Source organism: Crocodylus siamensis, chromosome 5 (genome assembly GCF_052110815.1).
Source record: "Crocodylus siamensis isolate JL-2025a chromosome 5, ASM5211081v1, whole genome shotgun sequence".
Lineage (NCBI taxonomy): Eukaryota > Metazoa > Chordata > Crocodylia > Crocodylidae > Crocodylus > Crocodylus siamensis.
In genome coordinates, this window is record NC_143399.1 from 83,204,959 (window position 1) to 83,227,357 (window position 22,399).

Sequence of the window (22,399 nt, forward strand, 5' to 3'; positions counted from 1 at the left end):
TTTCCAAACTCTGCAAAGGTTTTCAAACAAATTTCTCCACTTTAAGATAGCACAAGAAAGTCTTGAACTTTTCTTTAAAAGTGTCGATTCATTTTACCATTTTTAAATACTAAGCACAATGTCATCCTTAATGTCCACAATCCACGATGTCACTCCCCCAAAGTGTTGTGGTTCATAGGGTCAGTATAAAAAAACAGTTACTAAAACACAGCTCTACAAGTATTAAATAATATTATTTATAAACAGAATGTTTTTACAACAATTTATTTTAAATATGAAAACATACAGAGGTTTTACTTAGAACATAAATTACACAAGTATTACACATTCTGTGAGCAGAGCACAATAATGAAACACCTTTACATTTCAAACATCTTGTTTTCTTCCCTGTCACCTTTCGTAACCTTTGTCACTTTTAACAAATAAGTTGTTTTTGTTGCAAACAAATTACAAAGTGCCGTTATTGCATTTTTGCAAACCCCACAAAAAGATCATGCTTACTAAGCATCTTTAATGTAGTAAAGATAAAACTGGAATTAGAGTTCTAAATAAGATGGAGAAGATCTACTTATCAATCAAGATAACTTAGCACACAGGAGATAGGGTCTCAGACAGAAGTGGATATCAATTTTATGAAAAAGTAACATATACCTATTAAGATTTTAAGCTAATTTTCTAAAAGTGAGTCACTAAGAGCCAAATCTACTTGCTTAAATCACAGAAATAGTATGAACTTTTGCATGAATAAAATGTGTGGAACTGGTCCCAAATGTTTATACCCACAGAAAATCAACCCTTCAGAAATCCTGCCACTGCATCCAATTCATAATCTATCCACAACAATGCTGAATCTATGTACTTACATTCTGTAATGTACAAATTCACTCTGACAAGGACTTCTACGGGCCTCATGCTGGTCCTTGGCACTGAGGTGAATTTCATGCTAAATGCATACATTTTGTAACCACTGGAGGACCCTTCTGGAATCACTAACCTTCATATGAGTTTTGCCACTGACTCATAGAAGCAAGGTCAGTTTGTTCCTAATCTACTGACTAGTTTTAGAAAAACAGGCATGTACTGTTATCAAATCAAAATGAAGTTTCTCAGCCAGATACCTTGCTAAGTTACTTTATACAACATTTTAAAATATATAGATTGTGTTGAGAGAATAATGAAGGGTATGTGCACCATATGTGAAAACCTGAACAGTAGCTGAATGTAAAGCAAGCAAGTGAATGTCACTCTAAACTACAGGTTAATTTTCAACAAAGCTGACAAATTATTTTTAAAATACCTGAAGTGTTGTAACCAAGGATGTTACATTTGTTTGAAAAACCACAGAACAGGGAGAACTGACATAGAATTGTACAACTATGAAATCTGAGCCTTGACCCAAGGCCTTATACCTGTGAGCAGGTCCCACTGGTTGCAGAAAAATGACCACTGAATAAGTAGTGATTATGTGATTAAGGGCTGCAGGCTTAGCTCCATTTTTTTTCCAAGGAGAAAGGGCAAATAATGAATATATTGTCTACATCTTTCCATGGAAAAATCTATCTTTGCATAGGGGTGTAACATTTTCAAACTCAAAAAGTATATTGGTTTGGTATTTTAGTTGTGGGGTAAGTAAGGGGAGTTTGGTATTTCAGTAAGAGCAGACCACATTACCAAAGAAAAACAACAAATCTGTATCCAAAGTACTTACAAAACTACCTCTTCATTATGGATATGACTAATATACAGAGAAGACTATTTCTGTTAAGACAGACATTTGTTTCATTTACTATTTCCTAGTCAATTATTTTCTGTCATTTAGTCTCCAAACTTTTGTTTTCAGGTTCTGAGCTCCCCACGCTTACTCTTGAGATGTTACAAGAAGGTATGCTAAGGTTTGTACCTAAGAATTTAAGGATATCAATATAATGGCTGTTGCTGTATCTTAATGGATCATCTCCTTTGGTGCATTTATTGTCACAGCACTAAAACTTCTAATTTGGTTGATACTGTAAAATAATATGAAATCCAGCTCATCATTCATTGATTGGCATGGGATTCTTGTAGTGACAAACCAGGGACGTTTATCTCCCCTAAATTTCAGCTTATTAATGGCTATTTCAAAAACCAAGGGTTCTATGAGGTAAAGATTTTAGTACTAAAATAGAGAAAATTTTATCCAGAAAAAGCAGCATGGATAGTTCTCAAACTTCCCACTTAACTTTTCTTTGAGATTAGTGTATTTTTTTTATGATGAGGAAAAGATTCTTCCTATTTTTTTATTTAACCACTCATTTATCTATAGAGATGCAACAGTATTACAATACTAAAATTTTGGAAGAACAAAATAGACATAGTAAAGTTAGTGTCTATCTTCTCTGTTCTTGAGCTTGCGAAAGCTGATTTTATCTCAACTTTAACACATTAAGTTAACTTTTTTCTCTAAAAGGCAAGAGGAGAAAGTACAAGTATATACATTCTCTCTGCAACAAAATGTTTTGCAAATCCTGGTTCTGGATTCTACAAGGATCATCTGCAAGAAAAACTTAGAAATCACAGAGCCTGCATGAATCAAATGGGGGCTCTGCATGGTTATAATGATCTTCCTGCTTTGGAATATGTGTTTTGTTGAGACTATTGTTTTGTTCTGTGCTTTTCTGGTTCGTTCATGAGATAACTGCTTTGAGTCATGTATATGCCTAAACACACATTTATACAGCTGTAGTTTAATGGATTAGAACACATTTAAACATGAAGTTCAATCTAGGTCTGAATTTCCAGTCATACTTTAACATTCTCTTTAAAGATAACCACAGATTTGTCTTTGTACATGCCTATCTCTGCTAAAGAAAACCTACTTTGTTTCCTTGGAGCTAAGTATGCCCCGCTTCCACCCTCTGATTTTGGTATGGAGTCATAAACCTGAACTGCCATCAACCAGATGACCTCAGGTTAACCAGCATCAATAGTCTCATTTCCTAATCTGATTTTTGAATGGGGTCTGCCAGATACTTTTGTGTGTTATCATCCCATTGCAAGTCTCAGGGGGGAAATGTGTGTAAATGAACGTTTATCCTCTTGGTTTTAGTTCCTGTGGGTTCCTACTTCATGAATATACACCCAAGAGAGTATTAGAGTGCTCTATTGCCAAGCATGGTTGAAAGGCCATAGCAACCACACTTATAATGATATGATATAGCTAGGGAGGACAGGCACAGTCCCAGAGACTATCCTGAAGAGTCTAGATTCTCTTTAAAAATACTCTCTTTTTTACCTTGAGATGTACAGAGAAATATACTTGGGTGGGGAACTAAGCTCTCTGTGACATGTGAGCTGTCAAAACCATACTTGAGAGAAAGGATTTTTGGTTTCACCCTTAACTATGATCTGTTTGTGGCACTTTGTGTGAGGGAGGATAATCAAACACAGGGCTTGTGTCTAAATATGCATATTTTGAAAAATAAATATTTTGTCTCCTGTTCACAATGAAAAAGTATTCCAGGGCCTGTCCCTAATAGCATTCATGGCAAAAAGGTCTATTGACTTCAATAAAGCCAAGATTTCACACCAGGATTACAAAGAAAAGTACAGTGTATTTTTACTTCCAAAGCAATTGTGTTTAAAATTGTATCATTAAGAAAGTGTTAATTTGTTGTAAACTTTATTTCTGTTTTCATTTTGCTGACGTACAATATTTTAATTTGCAAAACTAGGCATGATAAGTAATGGTGAGTATTTGCTAAGATTGGTATGAAAGTTTACAGTGAAATGGAACTAAGAAAAACAATTAACAGAAAATTCTTAATACATCCTCTGCAAACCTTTGAGCCAGGTTTTTAAGAGTATTTATAAAGACACAGATATTTAGGGAGGGATTCAAAAGTGCCTAACTTGCACCGATTTCAAAAGGAGTGAGGGCTCAACAGTTCTGAAAGTCTCAGTAGACATCTATTTGTATATTTAGACTCTTGAATACCCTTAAACCTGGCCCTTTACGTGTATACAAGAAAAAATGGTAAACAATTATATTTCCCCAAGTTTATCTACCCATGTACAAATGCTGTATTTGTATCATATTGGAGTTAAAAACAAAAAAACCCAAATATTCAGCAACATTTTCCCACGTTTTACTGTATACAATAACCTAAGAATTTTCCCTCTTTCTGTGAGAAAAGTGACATAAATTTAGATGATGTTTGCTAGGGACTTGGAGGCATGGGGGCTTTGGCTCTTATTGGCCTTTCTGGATGGATGTCTCCATGGGAGAGAATGATTTGGCCCAAATTCTACATTTGCTACAGCATTCTACTTGTAGTATTGCGCTGCATGTGTAAAATGGTACTTAAGCACATTCAAATCTTAATCATGGGCATTCAACGGTAGATCTGGTCCTACACAACTAACTCACACTATAATTAAAGCTGTGGAACTGCTTCACATTTTTGGGATCAGCTTTTTAATGGAGATGGATGTGCCAGAAATGGGTTGCTGTACAAGCCAGTGGTCCCTCAATTTTGAAACTGTGAAGTTTTAAGAGAAAGAAAAGTTACTACGGTAGTATAAATTGAAAAGCAAGTCAATTAAAGACATACTGAATTTAACATGATTAATATCTTCCATTTTCAAAATTGATTAATAACTTAGTTTTGTTTTACTTTGGGAACAAGTCCATTAATAATAGCCAGTAAGATCACTTTCAACTTAAAAATAAATTGCAATAACGTTCTATCAACATAAAAATGTGATTTTCCAAAAGCGTGATTTCTAGTGCCTCACTAGTCATTGAAATGTAGCAATTTAAATGTATACTTTGATTATATGTTGAAACTACATGGAGTAGAGAGGGTACATAAGAAAAATCATAAAGCAGAAACCAATCAGTTTCTTAAAGGGCACCTGATCGAAGTCTGTATAAAAGATAAGTATATTTAAGGTAATTACCTATTTTTAACATAATAATACACAGATGCCACCTTTTAGAAATGTAACTATATGCTCACTTACCAATAAAATTGTAAACAAATCAATATTAAACAATTCTTATAAATTATCTGGAATATTTATACCACCATTCTCCAACAACAATATACAAAAATAATACTACAGGAATATCAACCAGTCTGACCTACCCCTCATTCCACAGAAAAGTAGAGGCAATGGAAAGAGATGTTCTTATTATCAATCATCACTGTAGATATCTCCTGCAAATGGTAGGTGTACATGGCTGCCTGTAACATTTGGGAGTCGGGACAGGTCAGGAAGATTCTGGATGCGTGACCTGAGTTCTTTTCGGACCTGGGATACTCTGGCTAGCTTGCATTTGTATTCCTGAAATACAAAATGATTCACCATGAGGTTCTTTTCCAGACACCGCTGCTATAGGCTAGGATTTCAAAATATCACCCATATTATTTAATTGAAATTGTATAAAAAATAATTTCTTAAATACCTGAGACAACCAAATGTAATTTTATAGGAATGGACAAATAAATTATGCCAAGATGAAAGGTAGGGGGTCTAACCACATCAGCTGCTCCACACTAAATAATTATGTCCACTCCTATCCCACAGTAAGTGGATGCTAAATTACAATAACATTGTCCTGTTTCATTCAGGAGTAAGCATGTTGGCTTCCACTTAGTGTGGGACAGGAATAGATACATTAAACAATTACTGTGGAGAAACTGATATGTGGTGTCATACCCCACCGACCAGTTTTTAAGCCATCTTAATGTTTCCATCTGTCCGTATCCTTAGAGAAATAGATATTTTGCAAAAGGTTTATGGCTAACAAAAACATTTGATGGCTAATGAAAACATCTGATTTCCAGAAACCAATCACAACACTTCTCAAGAGATTTACTTATATGTTACAACTCTCATTTTTTTCTTTTACTGTGATAGGAAAAACTAAATGAAGAGGCAGATGTCTATTTAGTGGTACAAATTTCTGATAGCATGCAATTATCCTGAGATACTATACTAAAGTTTCTTGAAACTGTTTCTGCTCTTACTTGTGTCTTATAACTCTACTGATTTCAGTGAGGTTACTTATGATTTATACCAGAGAGAGATCTGAAGCAAGTCCAGTGCCTCCAACTCAACACACTGAAAATTCTGAGGTAGGCTGGCCATCTTTGAGTCAATGTACTAATCACAGGATGCATAAAACTAATGCCACAACTTTTATTGATATCAGTGTGGCAGGATTTTACCCTATGTGTACACGTGATTGGGACCTTAATTTGGGGGCTTTCAAACTGCTTTGGAAAAGTTAATTCAGCCTTAAAAAGACCTGCAACAACCCTGTATGTCACACATTATTATGTGAATATAAAAATTATCAGCTTCACTGAAGCACAATGAAGCACTATGACTTGCCCAGAGTGCCACAAAGAATTAAAGCAGAAGCAGAAACTGACTCACTACGTGATATAAACACTGAAAGCTTATCACATTTCACAAGACAAGGATTGCTGCAGGATACTCCTGGCTTCTTTTGATTTTGGCATCAATTTTTAACTGTAAGCAAATGTCTACGTTAAAATAGACTGTTCATAAATGTTTTCAGCACATATAATTTGTCAATTTCTTTAGAAATTATATCCTGTTTCTATATTATTGGAAAAACGACTTGTGTGACATTTTTATTATTACTTTTACTTTTGCTCTGGGAGGGGCTACGATGGACATGTGCCCCCCCCACCACCCAGCATGTGGGGAATGGGATGGGTGTGTAGGGAAGGTGGGTGATGACACAAGGAAGAGTGGCGGGGCACAGATGACACATGGAGGGGTGGTGGACCACATGCCTCCCCAAGATTTCTGCATCCATAGCAGCGTGCGGGGCTACAGCCAGGCTGGACCAGCTCCAGGCAGGAGCCGCCTCCACGGCCCAGCAAGTGAGACCTGGCACAGGAGGGGGCATCATACTGCCAAGCTGAGGTGCTCCCTGCCCACCCAGCAGCAGCAAGGGCACAACTCCGCACTGCCACTATGCTTGACCTTGGTAGCCAAGTCAGTGTGGTGCTCCTGCCTACACTAGGTCCCACCAGCTGGGCTGCGGAGGCAGCTCCTGGTCAGAGCTGGTCCAATGCAGCTGCAGCCCTGTGCCCTGTTGTGGGTGCAGAAATCTTGGGGGGCATGTGCCCCCCATGTCGCCTTGGACCCCCTGCCGTTCTCCGCTGCATCGCCTATACACTCTGGCTGCACTGCCTGGGTCCCCTCCCCTCATTCCCATAGACTTACCTGGAGGGAGCTGCAGGAGCTATTCTCCACCAATGCTTGGCTGCCACATGTATGTGCATGTGGTGCCCCCTGCCTCCGATTACCCTCCCTGCTCCCCGCCAGCCCCAAGCAGCCCCTTCTAGGATGGAGCTCTGCCAGCATGCGAAGGGAAACATGCCGTTTCCTAAGCTTTTCACCATTAAAAGAGAAAATCTGCATTTTTCCTGTGAATGGAAAACTCAGATCCCTGGCCTCGGTCATTGTGCCTAAGAAATATTCCATAATTTTCCTCAGGCTTGGGCCGACAGTCCTCTTACTGGGCCCCCAAGCACTTGGTGCCTATGCAAGGATGAATGTTTAAATAGGAATTGTATCTTCCATTTTCAGCCAAGTATCTTATTACCACATTGCTCCATATATTTTGAAGAAATCTTCCTGGAAATATCAACAAAATGCTTCATTTATAGTCAAGATTTAAAGGCTGAAATTGCAATTACCAACACCAGGTTAATGTCCGTGCTGGACTATGACCATGGATGTGGGGGTAGGGTAGGAGGTCATGGGCCTAGGTTTTGGCTACTAAATCACAACACCTCCTGGTATTTATAGAATTTAAATCCCCAGCATAGATGTACCCTTGTTAATATAATAATATGAGTGACTAAAAATAATACAGAGTCAAGCAGAACTCCCAAATTTATAATAATAAATACTGGCTCTTAGTCCCAACCAACAAACCCTCCACCATCTCTGTAACCACTGATCCATAAATCTCACCCATTCAAAATGAAATATCAAGCTCACATAACTGGAGAGGGCCAGAAAACAAATACAGATCTTATTGTCATCATTATTAAAACCATGAAATTCAGGTGTCCTGTGCTATTTAATCAGAGTCCTATGACAGAGTAATACAGTATAAATAATAAATAATCCATAGTTAAGCTTCAAATATTTGCTGTCTGTAGAAAGAATAGAGCTGTATTCAAATTATCATGATACTACTTTACAAACCATTTAAAAAGTTCTATGGAGTTATGTGTCACTTCTTGAAAGGAAAACAAAAATTATTAAGTTAAATTTGCACTGATCCTCTTCTCTGGTGCAAGCACCTTTAAGAAGTGACTCTGGAGAGGGAGAAGTTAATCCTGATTGAGGCGTTTAGACCCCCCTGCAAAACAAACCAAAAACTGTTTAATATTGTGCATCTGTAGTATCCAAAGATTCTAGTGATCCTGACTTTGAATAAACAGAGAGCTGGTCCTTTGTCATAACAATCTTTCAATCTAAAAATCTTAATAATCTTATGCTTTCCTTTCTGTTCCTTTCTAATACAGCATGCATTAATAGTCTCCTGAAGAATATTTGGCAAGGGATTTTATATGTAAAGGAGAAACTAAGAATACATGATTCAGAAGGATAAACAATTTTGGAATGAGGTTAGTATTTTGATGCAGCAGGTCACCACTTTCAGAACACAGATAGCTACAGGTGAAATACTAGTGACCAGATTTCAAATAGCTGACATCCAGCTAAAAGGCATGACACATACCTCAGTCATGAAATGAAATGCCTACTACAGCACAGAAGGCATACAAAAAACATGAACTCTTAGTTCCAAAATGATACCTTTTATTAGACCAACTGGGAAATTGCTAATTTTTATTAGACCAAGCAGCTCCACTCCCAGCCATTTCCCTGCCTTCCTGCCCCCACACTACTCCAGCACCACGTGGACCCATGCTGCATCATCAGACTGGGGAACGTGAGCCACACCAGCACCCCAAGGACGGGAGTGGGAGGGGCATGTGTTTAGGCAGGGACAGAGGGGGTGTGTGTGTGTGTACATGTATAGGCAGGGGCAAAGGGTGTGCGTATGTGTGCAGGCAAAAATGGAGAGCGTGTGTCTGTGTTCGTAGGGTAAGTCACACACGCACACCTCACCATACACATGCACCCACACCCCACCTTGCACTGCCATACACAGACCCCCACATCCTTCCCCCCACCCAGCCCAGCCACCCTCCTCCAACCCACACCCTCCCACAAATCCCATACCCACCCACACCCCACAAATCCACACACACACACACATGCTCCCTCACCCCACACCTATCCACCCGAGACACACCCATGTCCTTCCCCACACACCACACACCCACAGCCCCCCACAAGCCTATACCCACACCCCAGAAATACAAGAGTAAGACTTCATTTTAAGCTATTGTGCAATCACTTCCATGTACACTACACAAACACATGTAAATCGGGACAAAAATATTTTTTGAAATCAAATTAATGAATATTGTAAATGTTTTCTTTTAGAATATAATTTGGTATTTTTCTGGTTCCGAGATGGGGAAACCCATTGCTGAAAGGAGTACTTCCAGGGGCAAAGGGAAGGACTTCTGGTGGCAAAGGTCAGGGGTTAGTGGGTGGGACTTCCAGACACAAGATGATGACCAGGAGGCAGGGCACCTGTCAAGGGGCGGGGCTACCCATGCAGCCCTAGACATTTTGCCCAAACTTGGTAAACGGCCTTCTGCCCATAATAATTGCCCGCCCCTGGATTAGAACATAGTCATATACCTCATTCAAGACACACCATTACTGGAAAGGACTTTACATCTCTTGATACCTATAAAGAATTTTGCCCTTTCAGGCATATGCCCAACTGCTGTATTGAGTTACATTACTCTTTTTTGTTTGCCCTTTTGTATGAAATGATCTTTAGACAATCATTTTGAGTATTTCCAGTAATCAATAGAGATGGGCTTAGCTGATTGCCCTAACAAAAAACTTGTTTTGGTAGTCAAAAACACTTTTGAACACTTCAGTTACTGTGCTAGCTTAAAAAGAAGAGAGTATTTTTATGGAAGTAATGGTAATAGTATACTTCTTTCCCATCCAGACCATTTTCACAGGACAAATATTTGCCAGCAAAAAGGGCCAACAACTTTGTAATTAGGTACTACACTTATTCTCAACACATAGGTTAGCAAAGGACTGAACTATGTTCAAGTAAAGTCTTAAATATATGCCTCCTATCTAAGTAGGAACATCTCTTGATATTGAGCTTCTATAATTAGTTCATGGAATATGCCACGTCTAATGAAACTTGGAACGTAAGGTTACTGACAGACATAGACATGAAACACTTCAATTCCTCATTCATTTTAGCTGCTTCTAATTTAAAGCACATTGGTACCATACAAACTGGGGGTGCCAAATACACAGCCTGGATCTGGCCCACAGAGCTCCATAGTCCAGCTCTCCATCCTGCCATACAGCACCACAGCTGGGTGGCTAGTAAGTAGTAGTCTGAAAACAGCCAAGGAACAACAGCAGAACCTTATGGATATTTGAACCCCCAGGCTTCTATTCAGTTTTCCTGCCACTTCAGAGTTGGTCAGTTTCATGTGCATTCCCAGTGGGAACAAGGAATGGAGTCCTACTGTCTCCTCTCCTTCCAATTTCATGTACTAGCTCTGCTCCCTTGAAGAATCATCACATACTTGGCTATGCTTTCCATATTCTTCCAGCACATCTGCCTGCTGGAAGGCCTAAGCTCTGTGCCCCTAGCATGTGAAAGGCATCTCCATGCTCTGTCCATCCAGAAGCTTTATGCCAGAAGCAGCAGTTAAGAGATACTAAGAAAGGTGGCCTCCCTTAGGACCACATTCAGGCATAAGACATACAAGCATCATTTCAGACAGACACACAAGACAAGCAAATAGTCTTGAAGCGCCTAAGATATGTGCTGAGCTGGCCCTGTTGTGCCAGAGGCAAGTCACCAACTCAAGAGGACCTGATCTATCACCAAACACCTTGGTATAAAAATATCCACAACTGAATCAGATGTCCAGGAAGTGTGTTGTGACATCCAGAAGGTGCTGGTATGAAGCTTCTACTGCCTCACCCGTTTCAGGTCACGGCTGGATTTGTCTGGATGGCTTTCCAAACTGCACTGAAACCACTGATGGCAACTACATTTCCAACCATATCTACATTCAGTGCCTGGGGTGCACTGCTGCTTTGAGTACATCAACTGTAAAGGGTTGTACTGCATCATAGACACTGCTTGGACAAGATCCATAAAACTAGAGTCTTCAGGAACTCTAGCCTTGTGTCTCTGATGATGCCAGGAGTGTTTGTTCATGGCTTTCCCAGCAAAGAGCTGGAGGAGTGACAACCCCCTCCCTCTGCTACTCTTACGGTTAGCTTATCCACTTCTCCCATGGGTTAGGAAGCTAAGTACCAGATATTTGGAAGTCAGGAAAGAGCCTTTCAATAACTGCCTGAACACCAGACAGAAGACATTGGAATGTGCCTTTGGGCACCTCAAGACACAGTGGAGAGGTCCACAGGGGTGCTTGGATGATAACAAGTGGTACCTGGATGATCATTTTGGCTTACATCCTCCATAATATATGCAAGGCCAGGGAAGTGGAGACCCAGAGCTTTGCCAGCAAGTGCCAGGCCTAGAGACTAAGCCTCTCAAGGACAGCAGCTATTAGGATCCTCCCCTGAGGGAAGTCCTGGTGAACTTCTTTCAGCAGTACCAAACTGAGTGGGAAGCAGGCATTGCTGTGTGATGCAGAGCCAAATGCAAAATACAATTAGTTTGTGTTTAGACCCAAAGAACATTTTATTAAACATTTTAAAACATTTAAATACTGTGTACTGTGCTCTTGAAATAAAGAAAGTGTTTTGCAAACTGGAAGGAGGAATGAGGTATGTGGGGACTGTTAGGTGAACTGAAGGAAAGGAAGGGGAAAAGAATGCTCCCTGAAAATGGCCCACAAGCCTTGCCAACAATGGCTCACTAAGTCTTCGAGGAGAGGAGAGTGACAGAACAGCATGCTAACCCACTTAGTTGAAGGGATCAAAGGGATTAGTCCCACACCACAATTTTCCTCTGTGATGAAACGTGTAAAACCCCACAAGGTCAAAGACTTCTGTTTTTGCCCCCGTGTGTCCAAATCTTCCGGGGGTGACAGCATTCTGGAGCTCCATCCAGTGCTGGAGTAGGGGTGCTGGGGCCTCATAGTATAGTGGCTGGCTAGGTTGTTTGAAAGGGCTGGATAAAAGAGAGGCATGGGGAGAGAGGGAAGGGGAAGAGAACATACTTGGACACAAAGGCTTGGTCTTCTTCTCAGTAGGGGATGTGTAATTAAGGGCATGGAGTAGAGGTGTGGGATTAGAAGGCATGGGTGCAAGGGCTAGGGGGCCCTGTCTAAGGCACAAAGGTTTATCCATTGGGGAAGGCATGGAGCTGGAGGGGTTATTTAGAAGTCAGGTGGAAAGTGCTGGTGCAGAGGAAGGAGCACAAAGTCCAGTGCCTATGGATCAGCAGGGATAGGTCTAACCATTGTGGGTAAAATGGAGAATGGGTTAAGTGCTCTCTATCTGCTAGTTGAAAGTGTCTATGAGAGACTGACATGCATCTCTGTATGTAGGCTCTGTACCAGCATGTCCATGGTCTGCTTTTCCAGGCCAGCTTCCTCAGTGGTGGCTTCAGCATTTTGCTGTGCCTGAAACAAAACAGTACACGCGGTCTAGGAAACACTGCTTCTAACCAGGTCAGCACAATGGTCGCTATGGTTTTCCATCCAAAAATGCTAATCTTCTGATCCCATAGTTCTCTTCTCTGGGGATGCTACCAAGTCTTTGCTTTTTGCTTCCCCCCCACTTTTCTTCATCTTTGCTCCCCTCTAAGCTGCAGTGTCAGCTTGTGTCCTTCAAACCTCTATCAGCACTTGTTGGACCGTCATGGCTGCAGGTTTGGACCCTGCAATGACAATAAAGAGTTGTCATTAAACATACATGGCTTAATAGTAAGTTATAAATTCCCACATATTTTGCATGCCTTCTCAGTAACTTATTTACATTTTCTTCAGACTCCTGCAATAGTAAGTACACCAGTCCGTAGTATTCCACATAGACTGCCTTCATTGATCTTGCAGGCAAAGGATCAACTTGTGTAAGGCACTCCTCACTCAGACAATTCTGCCTATAATTAGCATGGGGATAGGACCTTGAAAGGAGGAGGAAGGTCAAGGTTGTCCTCTGAAGCCTGATGTTCTTAGTGTTCTCCCTAACCCTGCAAGCCTCTGATTTATGCTGGTGGGACTCTCCTCCATGGCTTCAGCATCAGACAGAAGGAAATATACAAGGAGTCTGCCAAAAATTGTGCACCCTATCTAATCCTGCAGATGATTCTACCTCACACTCTGGAGAGACAGATAGTCTGCCTTTCAACGTCAGAGCAAGGTTGCCCAACACCAAATGCAAGTACTCTCCAAAAGCTTGGGTCACAGTATGGTGTTCTATTGACTCATTCAAGAAAAACAAGCTCAAAGCCAAAGGGCTGGCTATTTACCTTTGACCAGTTTTTCCCAAGGATGGTTTTCTGGTTTCAGACAACTGCTGGCCAAAATGCCAAGCCCCTTCCCCACAAAAGTTCTTTCTACCAAACCTTAGTGTCTTAGCTGATCTATGGACAGTTTTGATCACGGACCCCATGGAAATAACAGCATTTGAATCAGAGATACAACACAAAGCTTCCATGCCGCTGTCAGGGAATCTCCTAGAGATCTCCAGCCCTACCTGGATGCATTCCTGCTCAAGCTACAGCCTACAAACTTTCCCCAGGATTTTCAATGGTGTACCAAGGACTCTGTGACTAAAGGGACAGGCCACTTGTTTCCAGTTGTGAACTGTAAACCCATGCCCCCATGTCCATTGCTGCACTGCCTGGAAGCAGGCTACAACTCTCAGTGGGAACTAGCTGGGAGGGGAGGAGGTGGTCTTTCTCTGGTGGTCTTTTCATTTGGTTGTTTGTGATTTCTTCTGTAATTTACATTTCTGGAAGAAGATGTATTGCAGGGAAATCTGACTGATGGAGTGAAGGAGAATCAGTAAGGATATTTATGGCCTCAAGTGAGCACTTCAAAAAGTAGCTGCTTTGCTTATGCTTCTCTGCATAAGCAAATACAAACGATTATTGCATCTAAAAGATCTATTTTTCCCCTTTCTTAGTTCTTTTTGTGAGGACTTTTTGAAACTTTCCAGAGGTCTTGGGCTGCAGGGCCAGGAGAACCAGCCAGCTGGTAAGAGACATGTACAAGTGTTCCTATGGTCAATGCAGTGGGGAAAGGAATGGCTACCACAGACAAGGGCAGTAGGGTTTCAGCAGTTTGCTGCATTCGTCATACAGAGACAGGTTAAAATCAAGGTGTTTTTCTTTCATTCCTATAGCCTGGAACATGTGGTCATGTAATGAACAGGAAGGATCCTAGGGAAGGGGAGAGGGGGCCTATTAAGGAGAAGCTGGCAAAAGGAACATCAGGGAGGGTGTGTGGATGGGGATGGGATTTTGCTGACAGGTAACAGCAGTTGGGAAAAGGATGGATCAGTCCTGCAGGCCAAAGGCTGAGTAGGACAAGCAGAGGAGCAAGAAGCACTGCATAAAAGGCACAGTAGATGTCTCCTACCATGTATGGGTGATCCCCAACACCAGGCAGTGGGAGACCTCAGTTTGGATAGTTGCTATGGACAAGGGACAGGCAGGGAGTGCTCAGATACTGTTATCTGTGCATGGAGGTGCTAGATAGGTGCTTGCCCCACAACAAACCTACAACAAGATTCCTAGGGCTATTTCTGCCTTCTTTTGAAGCTGCTATGGAGTCCTCATTTCCAAAGTTTTTCCCTACCACTTCTCAGTGACTCGGCAGTTGACACTGGTCATCCATAACCCAGATCTTGGTGGTTCTAGTCAGTTTGGGGAGGAGGGTGAGGAGCAAGTGATGCCACCACATTCTAAGTACTCACCAGTCAGGTTGGTGTCCAGCTATTCAGGCATTCCCTCTGAGCCATCATGCCTTAGCATTTCCTCCAAGCAACTGGCCCTAAAGGTGCTGAAAGGAAGTGGTAAGGGCCAGGGCTGTCAGGAGAGAGGGTAGCAGAAGGAACATGTGGGACAACAGCACGATGGTGTTGTGGGATGATGGCAGGACAGCTGGTTATGATGAGGGTGGAATGGATAGACAATATGCTGGCATGGTGGTCAGCTGGTCCTCCCTGATGCTGATGCCATCCAAGCTGTCCTGTCCTGAGGGCTGGTACATATTTCTCAGCAGTCCTAGACAGGAAGAGGCACGACTCCCCAGTATCCTTCTGCCCCTGCTGGAACTGCGCCTGGGAGGACAAGTGTCTCCTCATGGTCCTCCAGGTACACATCACCACTCTCACTGGATAGCTCTGGATTCACTCAAATCAGTGAGGACTCAATGAAGGCACCTCTGTTCAGTATGAGTGACAGCCCCTTATAGCAAGTATGTTGCCATCCATGCATCTCCAACCCAGCTGGCACCGCACGCTTTCTTGTATGATGTCTTCAGGACCTTCTCCTTGATCAAGTACTGATGCTATTCCTATTTGTGGCCATGAGCTACCACATCCATTGTGATATATTAATACATCCATGATGTGGTCTTCCTGAGGGCATTCTCTTCCCACCCAAAAGGGGAAAAAGTCTATGATTTCCACTTGCTTCTACTCAGTGGAGTGCTTCAGGGACACAGGCATTTTCTTGCGTGCAGATGGCGCAGTGTAGCAAGTGAACACATACTTGAGAGTGCATCACACTCGAGAAACCAAGTTCCTGAGGTGGCAGTCCAGGAAACATACTGCTCTGTCTCTCAACACCTAGTTTTAAAAAAGTAAGGTTAGATACCGGACAGGCCCTGTGACCCTAGAGCACTGGAATTGAGCGAGTCACAAAAGGGCCACTTCGGGATAGTAGGAAGCAAAGCACTGTGGGATGTCAGCAGACTAACCATACTTAGCTGGAGGGTAGAAATGTAACATGGTATGCTTGGTCACCATTTGATTCCATTTTTCTCTCTAGAGTCCATTCTCACAGGGAAGCAGTGGAAGGTTCCTCCTCACAGTAAAGTATTTTGGTGCCCGTTTTATTAAGGGTCATATTTGATACAATTCCGGCTAATTTACAACACTTCAGTGTTTTCTGTCATGTGTCTGTTTTACATAGCTCTTTAAAGAAAACTACAAATATCATGACTTATGACAGTCTATATCCTGAGTGATAAGGCTCAGAAGATGCATCTTCCTTTTACCAGAAGACAGTCTAGAAGAAGAAACTACCTGCCTATTGCTAATACATCTTGCTGCAGGGAGACAGCATATACCAAAACTCAGCTGTATTCTGATTGCAGCATATTGCATGTATAAGACTCCATCAAGAAAAACAATGGAATAAAATAGCATTTGTGATGTTTTTCAGAATAAAAAATTCAAAAGAAAGCCTTAATATTTCACTTGGATCTTTCTTTAGCTTTATATCATATATGAGAGAAAATCCACACTCCTTCAAGATAAAATATAGATTTTGTCATCCAATTTTAAAGATTACAGTTATTTATCCGAGTGCTTAGTTAATCCAAATACGGATTTGGATGCCTAATTGAAAACTGGAACCTCTGACTCCTGAAGCCCATTAAATTCAGTTTTGTTTTTTTAGTTAAGTGCAGAATTTAGTTAGCTGCAGAATTTTCCACATTCCTAACAGTGCCCCACAAAATGCCACAAGTCTTTCCTCTTTCATATGAAGGGTAGTAGAGTGCAGAACCTTGCTGTACACACTTTCAAGTTCAGAAATGGAACAGAACATTTATTGGTAAACTGCACTTTTTTTCTGAGTCCACAATCTTTATCTTCTCAGTGCAGGTTTTTGTAGGGGAAAAAAAAATCACATGTAGGGTTACAGAAGGCAGGAGACCATCCCTTAGGAAAATATGCACAGAAATAAATCTCAAATTGTTTTAAAAAAATTGACAAGATCCATTAAAAAAAACCCTCCAAGTAGTTTAACATTTAATCCATTCAATTTAGACATGCATGTTACTGATGTAGGCTTTTTTATTATAATGTACATTACAAAACTATATAGACCAAGTCTATATTACAAGACTATAATAAAGGATGCAAAAAAGTTTTTTAAAAAAAATCAAACTAAAAAATAAGGAAATGCCAATTTAAGGTTGGCTTTTTTAACCTTAATATGGCCTCTCTGTATGATATTATGTTTTCCCACAAGGTAAATATGAGAAATATTTACTGGAGAGAATGGACTGTGCTCAATTTATTCACTCCTTGATGTTTAGTATGTGGCCCCAGGGCCTTATTCACTACACATTATTCAAAATTTCAGCTAAAGAGACACTACATTTCTTTGATGGTTCTTCTATGGTGCTCATCACTACAGTACTCCGACCACTTCACGAACTAATAAAAAAAACTTTCATGAAACCCCCATAAAGTATTTGAATTATATAACCTCATTTCACAGGGGGGAGCAGAGGTACAGAGAGATGATCTCAAATTGGGTATCCCAAATTAACGAGGTCAGGTTTTTAAGTTGAGCACCTAATAGAAAAGGAATACACAGGTGGTCACAAAGGCATGCTGTAGAATCCAGTTCTTCAAGGCATCCGTAAGAAGTCTTAAACCTGTTGCTCTCTTCCTGCAATCCCTTCCCTTGCCTCATTCACTGCTGTTCTTCCGAAGCAAAGAGTCCAAGCGGAATATTCTCTGACTGAACCCATTACCCTCAGAGCAGGGCCTTGCCATGAACTAAATGAAGCAGGGGGCTCAAAGAAAAATACTGCATCTGCTCAAATACAATACACCCCTGAATAAGATATACACTGTGTTTTTGAAAGGCAGAAGGAAGCAGGGGAGGGGGCAAGGGAAGGGATCTTTCCTCATAATAAATAACTGAGTGCAGTTATTTAGATGCAGGGACATAGTCTTTCTAGACTTTCTGAAGGCCTTCGACACTCTCTCACCCTGTTCTCATTAACAAACTGGGGGACTGTGGTGTTAACACCTACACAGTCAAATGGGTCGCCAACTGGCTGGAGGGCTGCACCCAGAGAGTGGTGGTGGATGGTCATTTTCGACCTGGAGGGATGTGAGCAGTGGGGTCCCCCAGGGCTCGGTCCTCAGGCCTGCACTGTTCAACACCTTCATCAATGACTTGGATGAGGGGTAAAAAGCACCCTGTTCAAATTTGCTGATGACACTAAGATGTGGGGGGATGTGGGCACGTTAGAAAGAAGCAATAGGCTACAATCAGACCTAGACAGGTTACACGGGTCGGTGGATGAGAACAGGATAGGATTCAACACTGACAAGTGCAAGGTGATGCACCTGGGGAGGAAGAACCAGCACCATACCTACAGGCTGGGGAACTCCCTTCTTGTCAGTGCAGAGGCAGAAAAGGATCTTGGAGTCACCATTGATGCCAAGATGAACATGGGCCGGCAGTGTGGGGATGCAGTCAGAAATGCCAACCACAACTTGTTATGCATCCATAGATGCATCTCAAGCAGGTCCAAGGAGGTGATCCTCCCCCTCTATGCAGCACTGGTCAGGCCACAGCTGGAGTACTGCATCCAGTTCTGGGTGCCACACTTCAGAAGGGATATGGGCAACATGGAGAGGGTGCAGAGGAGGGCCACTAACATGATCGGGGGCAGCAGGGCAGGCCCTATGAGGACAGGCTACGGGACCTGAACCTGTTCAGCCTCCATAATAGAAGGCTGAGGGGGGGGGAATCTAGTGGCCTGTTACAAACTAGTCAGAGGGGACCAGCAGGCATTGGGAGAGTCCCTGTTCCCCTGAGCACTACCAGGAGCGACTAGAAATAACAGTCACGAGCTAGAAGAGGGTAAATTCAGATTAGACATCAGGGGGCACTACTTCACTGTCAGGGCAGCTAGGATCTGGAACCAACTTCTAAGCGAAGTGGTGCTGGCTCCTACCCTGGGGGTCTTTAAGACAAGGCTTGACAATCACCTTGCTGGGGTTGTTTGACCCCAGTACTCTTTCCTGCCATGGCAGGGGTCGGACTTGATGATCTGCTCAGGTCCCTTCCGACCCTACTAACTATGAACCTATGAAACTATGAGTAGCAGCAGCAGCAAGTAAACCCAGCTTGTTATTTTTCTCATCATAGAACAGGAGTGTCAAAGAAAAAAAATATAGCCTGTGGGCTGGATCTGGTCCATGGAACCTGATCATCTGGCTCCTGGTACTGCCCCTGGGTCCAGAATTGACTCAAAGGACACATGGCAAGTGCCAGGCTGGCCCCTTCCATACACAGGACCTGGGACCTGCACTGCACATGATGCCTTTGGTCCAGAACATGCGCCTCATGTGACACCCACGCTGGACTGTCCAGGACTCGCACTGCATGTGGTGGCCCCGGCCACTCCAATGTGGGCACCACATGCAGAGTGGGTCCCAGACTGGCTGAAGTGGGCACCACATGCAACACTCATCCTATAGTCTGCCTGGGCAGCACATGCAGCACACTCCCAGATCAGCCGGAGCAAGCACTGAGTGTGTGAATCCAACATTTGACAAGGGGTAGAGAGGGGGTTCCACAGTTCCCATCTAGCATACGGGGCCTGCCATGCACAATTCACTCAGCCCATGAACCAGCCCTGTACCAGACATCTGGCCTGAGGGACCACATGAGTTTGACACCCCTGCTGTACAGCACCAACAGGTGCTCGACAGGTTTAAGCAGCAGAAATTGCTGTTACCGTAGTTCCTTGCTTATTATGCGCATCCAGTTCCGGTAGCTAATTGGGGGTGGGGAAGAGTGCATATTGTATGCGAGAAAATACAAGTTTGGTGATTACATATTGACTGTATTATAACATGCATATTTAGATCAAAGTAATTTGTAAATCTGTGTGAAATCCATTAAATTGTTCCAGCCAAGAAAGAAAATTGGGGGGCAGAGGGAGATGAGGGAGCTAGGGTATTAGGGTACACATTTTTTTGTTTGTTTTTAAACAGCCATCTCTTTCATTTCAACAAATTCAAAATAAAGGGTTTTTATTATACAGGTCAATACATCTATTTATTAAAATTGAAATCAGTTTAAAAACTTTTTACAAACCCAAAATATTATTCTTTTTTGTTTTGGTGGGGGGAAAAAGTTGCATTGGACCAAAATTGGATTTAGCATAATTGTTCTTGGACTGGTTGCAAACTCCACAACCAAAAAAAACCCTCAAAAATTCTTTACACAGCTCTATTTCTCAGAACTTAACACTGCAATCTTAAGATATCTTTGACAGCTTTGTGTGTATAGACACATAAGTGTGTGTACATATACACTTTTTTCTAAAAGTCACCTGAAAATAAATATAAATTTCATCCTGGGTCATAACATTGCCATTTATGAATAATCAGCAGGTTTGGAATCTTTGGGACCATGAATGTTAGGGGGCATTGAGAACATACTTCAGGGGTGCTGCATGGTGGCACACAATGTTTGCACTGTTGGGTGTGCAAACCCGATTCAGAAGATAAACCCAGAGGCCGAGTCCAAAAGAGCATGGACGTTTGGTTCCCTCGGGACAACTAGCAGAGACAGACCTTGCACTGCTGCTGGTAGTCCCCAGGGAACACCTGTGTCATGTGCCCCCTGGCACATGGCAGGTTACCCCAGGTGGGGTAGGGGAGGCTGGGAACACCTGGCCCAGGGCATCAGCTCCCAGGGCATCAGCATTGGGAATCCTGCCACTCAGAGCCTGGCTGACAGTTGGAGCATGTCTCCAGCCAGTCAGGCTCCTGTTCTGGGTGGCGCATGCTGCCCTGTGTACACCACTCTGCTTTTTTTCCCCCCTTCAGGATCTCTCAGGGTCTAATCCCACCCCGCCCCCCCTGCAGTGCTCTCTTGCAGCATGGAGAACAGTTGAACATGCAGCATGTGGTGCCACAGATGTGTACATGGCACCATGTACTGCATGGCTGCGGTCATCTGGATGCAGCTAGAGATTTTAAATAGGAATACATACTGTTAAAAATCTTTTGACCTGTTATGGTCTTTATGAATTTGCAACAGAAAAATTGGTCTATTAATTTTTGCGTAGTCAAAAAATCTGAGCTGCCATTTTCCAATGGCTGCCTTGAATATATCAAGGGGTGTCTTGAGACTTAAAAGGCTGAGAACCACTGCTTTAGGTCCAAGACCTCTGCCATTGAGTTAATGGAATAACTAACAAAAACAGTTTGTTATCCTCAGTGTGGATCAGCAATCTAACTTGCCAGGGATTTGACACAGGCATTTGCTTACACTGGAATAATGGTGGAAATCAGAAATCTTTGCTGCTGTTCCAAGATCCATAGGAGTTTGCCCTAATTGGCACTTCGGCCTGTTCCCTGAAAATATGACCCCTTTTGTCCTGTGCTCTTTAGCTCTACCCCTACATACTTCTTATTCAAAAGACTATTTCTTGAAACCACAGGAAAGACAGGCACCCTGCTCTCAGGTCAATGCATGAGTTCATACTTGGCACAAGCCCACACCTGCAACTTCAGGGAAAGCTCAGTTCCACACTACAGCATGCTTGGTTTAGATGGAATCTTTAAGGATTTATGCTGCTGAGGGCCACAGAGACTCCACCAAGTATGTACAAACATATTTTACAAAAGCCTGTGACTGCACAACTGCATGAAATCCTCACAAATAAATTGGCAGGTTTTCACTTGGATACATGTAACTTACACCAATACTGAGTATGCAGTGTAACCGATAAGGACCCTCCCATTTCCCCACAGTTTTTTCAAATTCCTGCTCCAAGGTATTTAGCAAAAGCTTCTCAGAAAATAAAAAGTCATTGGAATTTTTTTAATGACTGAATATTTTCTCTTATCTTCAATCTCATGAGTAGGTGAATTGTATTTTTTTTTAGAAAGTTGCAACAAAATGAGCTTGAGATAGAACTGTAGCATAGAAAGAAAAAACCCAAACTTGGCAAGACTGTATACAACTGAAAACAGTGTCTTATAATGGGAAATACTGGATAGCCTTAATTAAAGGCCATGTTAGCAGACCTACCAATAATTTTGCATTTTCCACAGCTGAACCATGCTAGCTCCATAATGCCATGTTAATTTAGAAAATGGATTTTTATGCCAAAGGAATCTGATTAGCTGCCAAATTTTTGAACTATTCAGGCATTAACTGTAATTACAAAAATAACTTAAGAGGAAATGAAAAACATCCAAGTAGTAGGGCAGGAACACAGAGGTGAAGTCATGTGAATTATGATCCCAATTAGACATTTAT

At 42.0% G+C, this 22,399-nt stretch overlaps 1 protein-coding gene across 5 annotated transcripts in view; it reads right to left on the reverse strand.

Moving 5' to 3' along the window:
* Positions 1–214: 214 nt before the first annotated feature.
* The window catches only part of RPRD1A (regulation of nuclear pre-mRNA domain containing 1A), a 67,217-nt gene continuing 45,032 nt past the window's right edge, over positions 215–22,399 (reverse strand). Inside the window, exons 7-8 of one of the 5 annotated variants that reach the window (XM_090049593.1) lie at positions 5,127–5,325; positions 215–4,517 (exon numbers count right to left, since the gene is read on the reverse strand). In XM_090049593.1, the coding sequence (XP_089905719.1) occupies positions 5,176–5,325 (150 nt within the window). In that variant the 3' untranslated portion in view covers positions 215–4,517; positions 5,127–5,175. The other 4 variants (XR_016442663.1, XM_090049598.1, XM_090049594.1 and 1 more) reach the window with 4 other exon arrangements.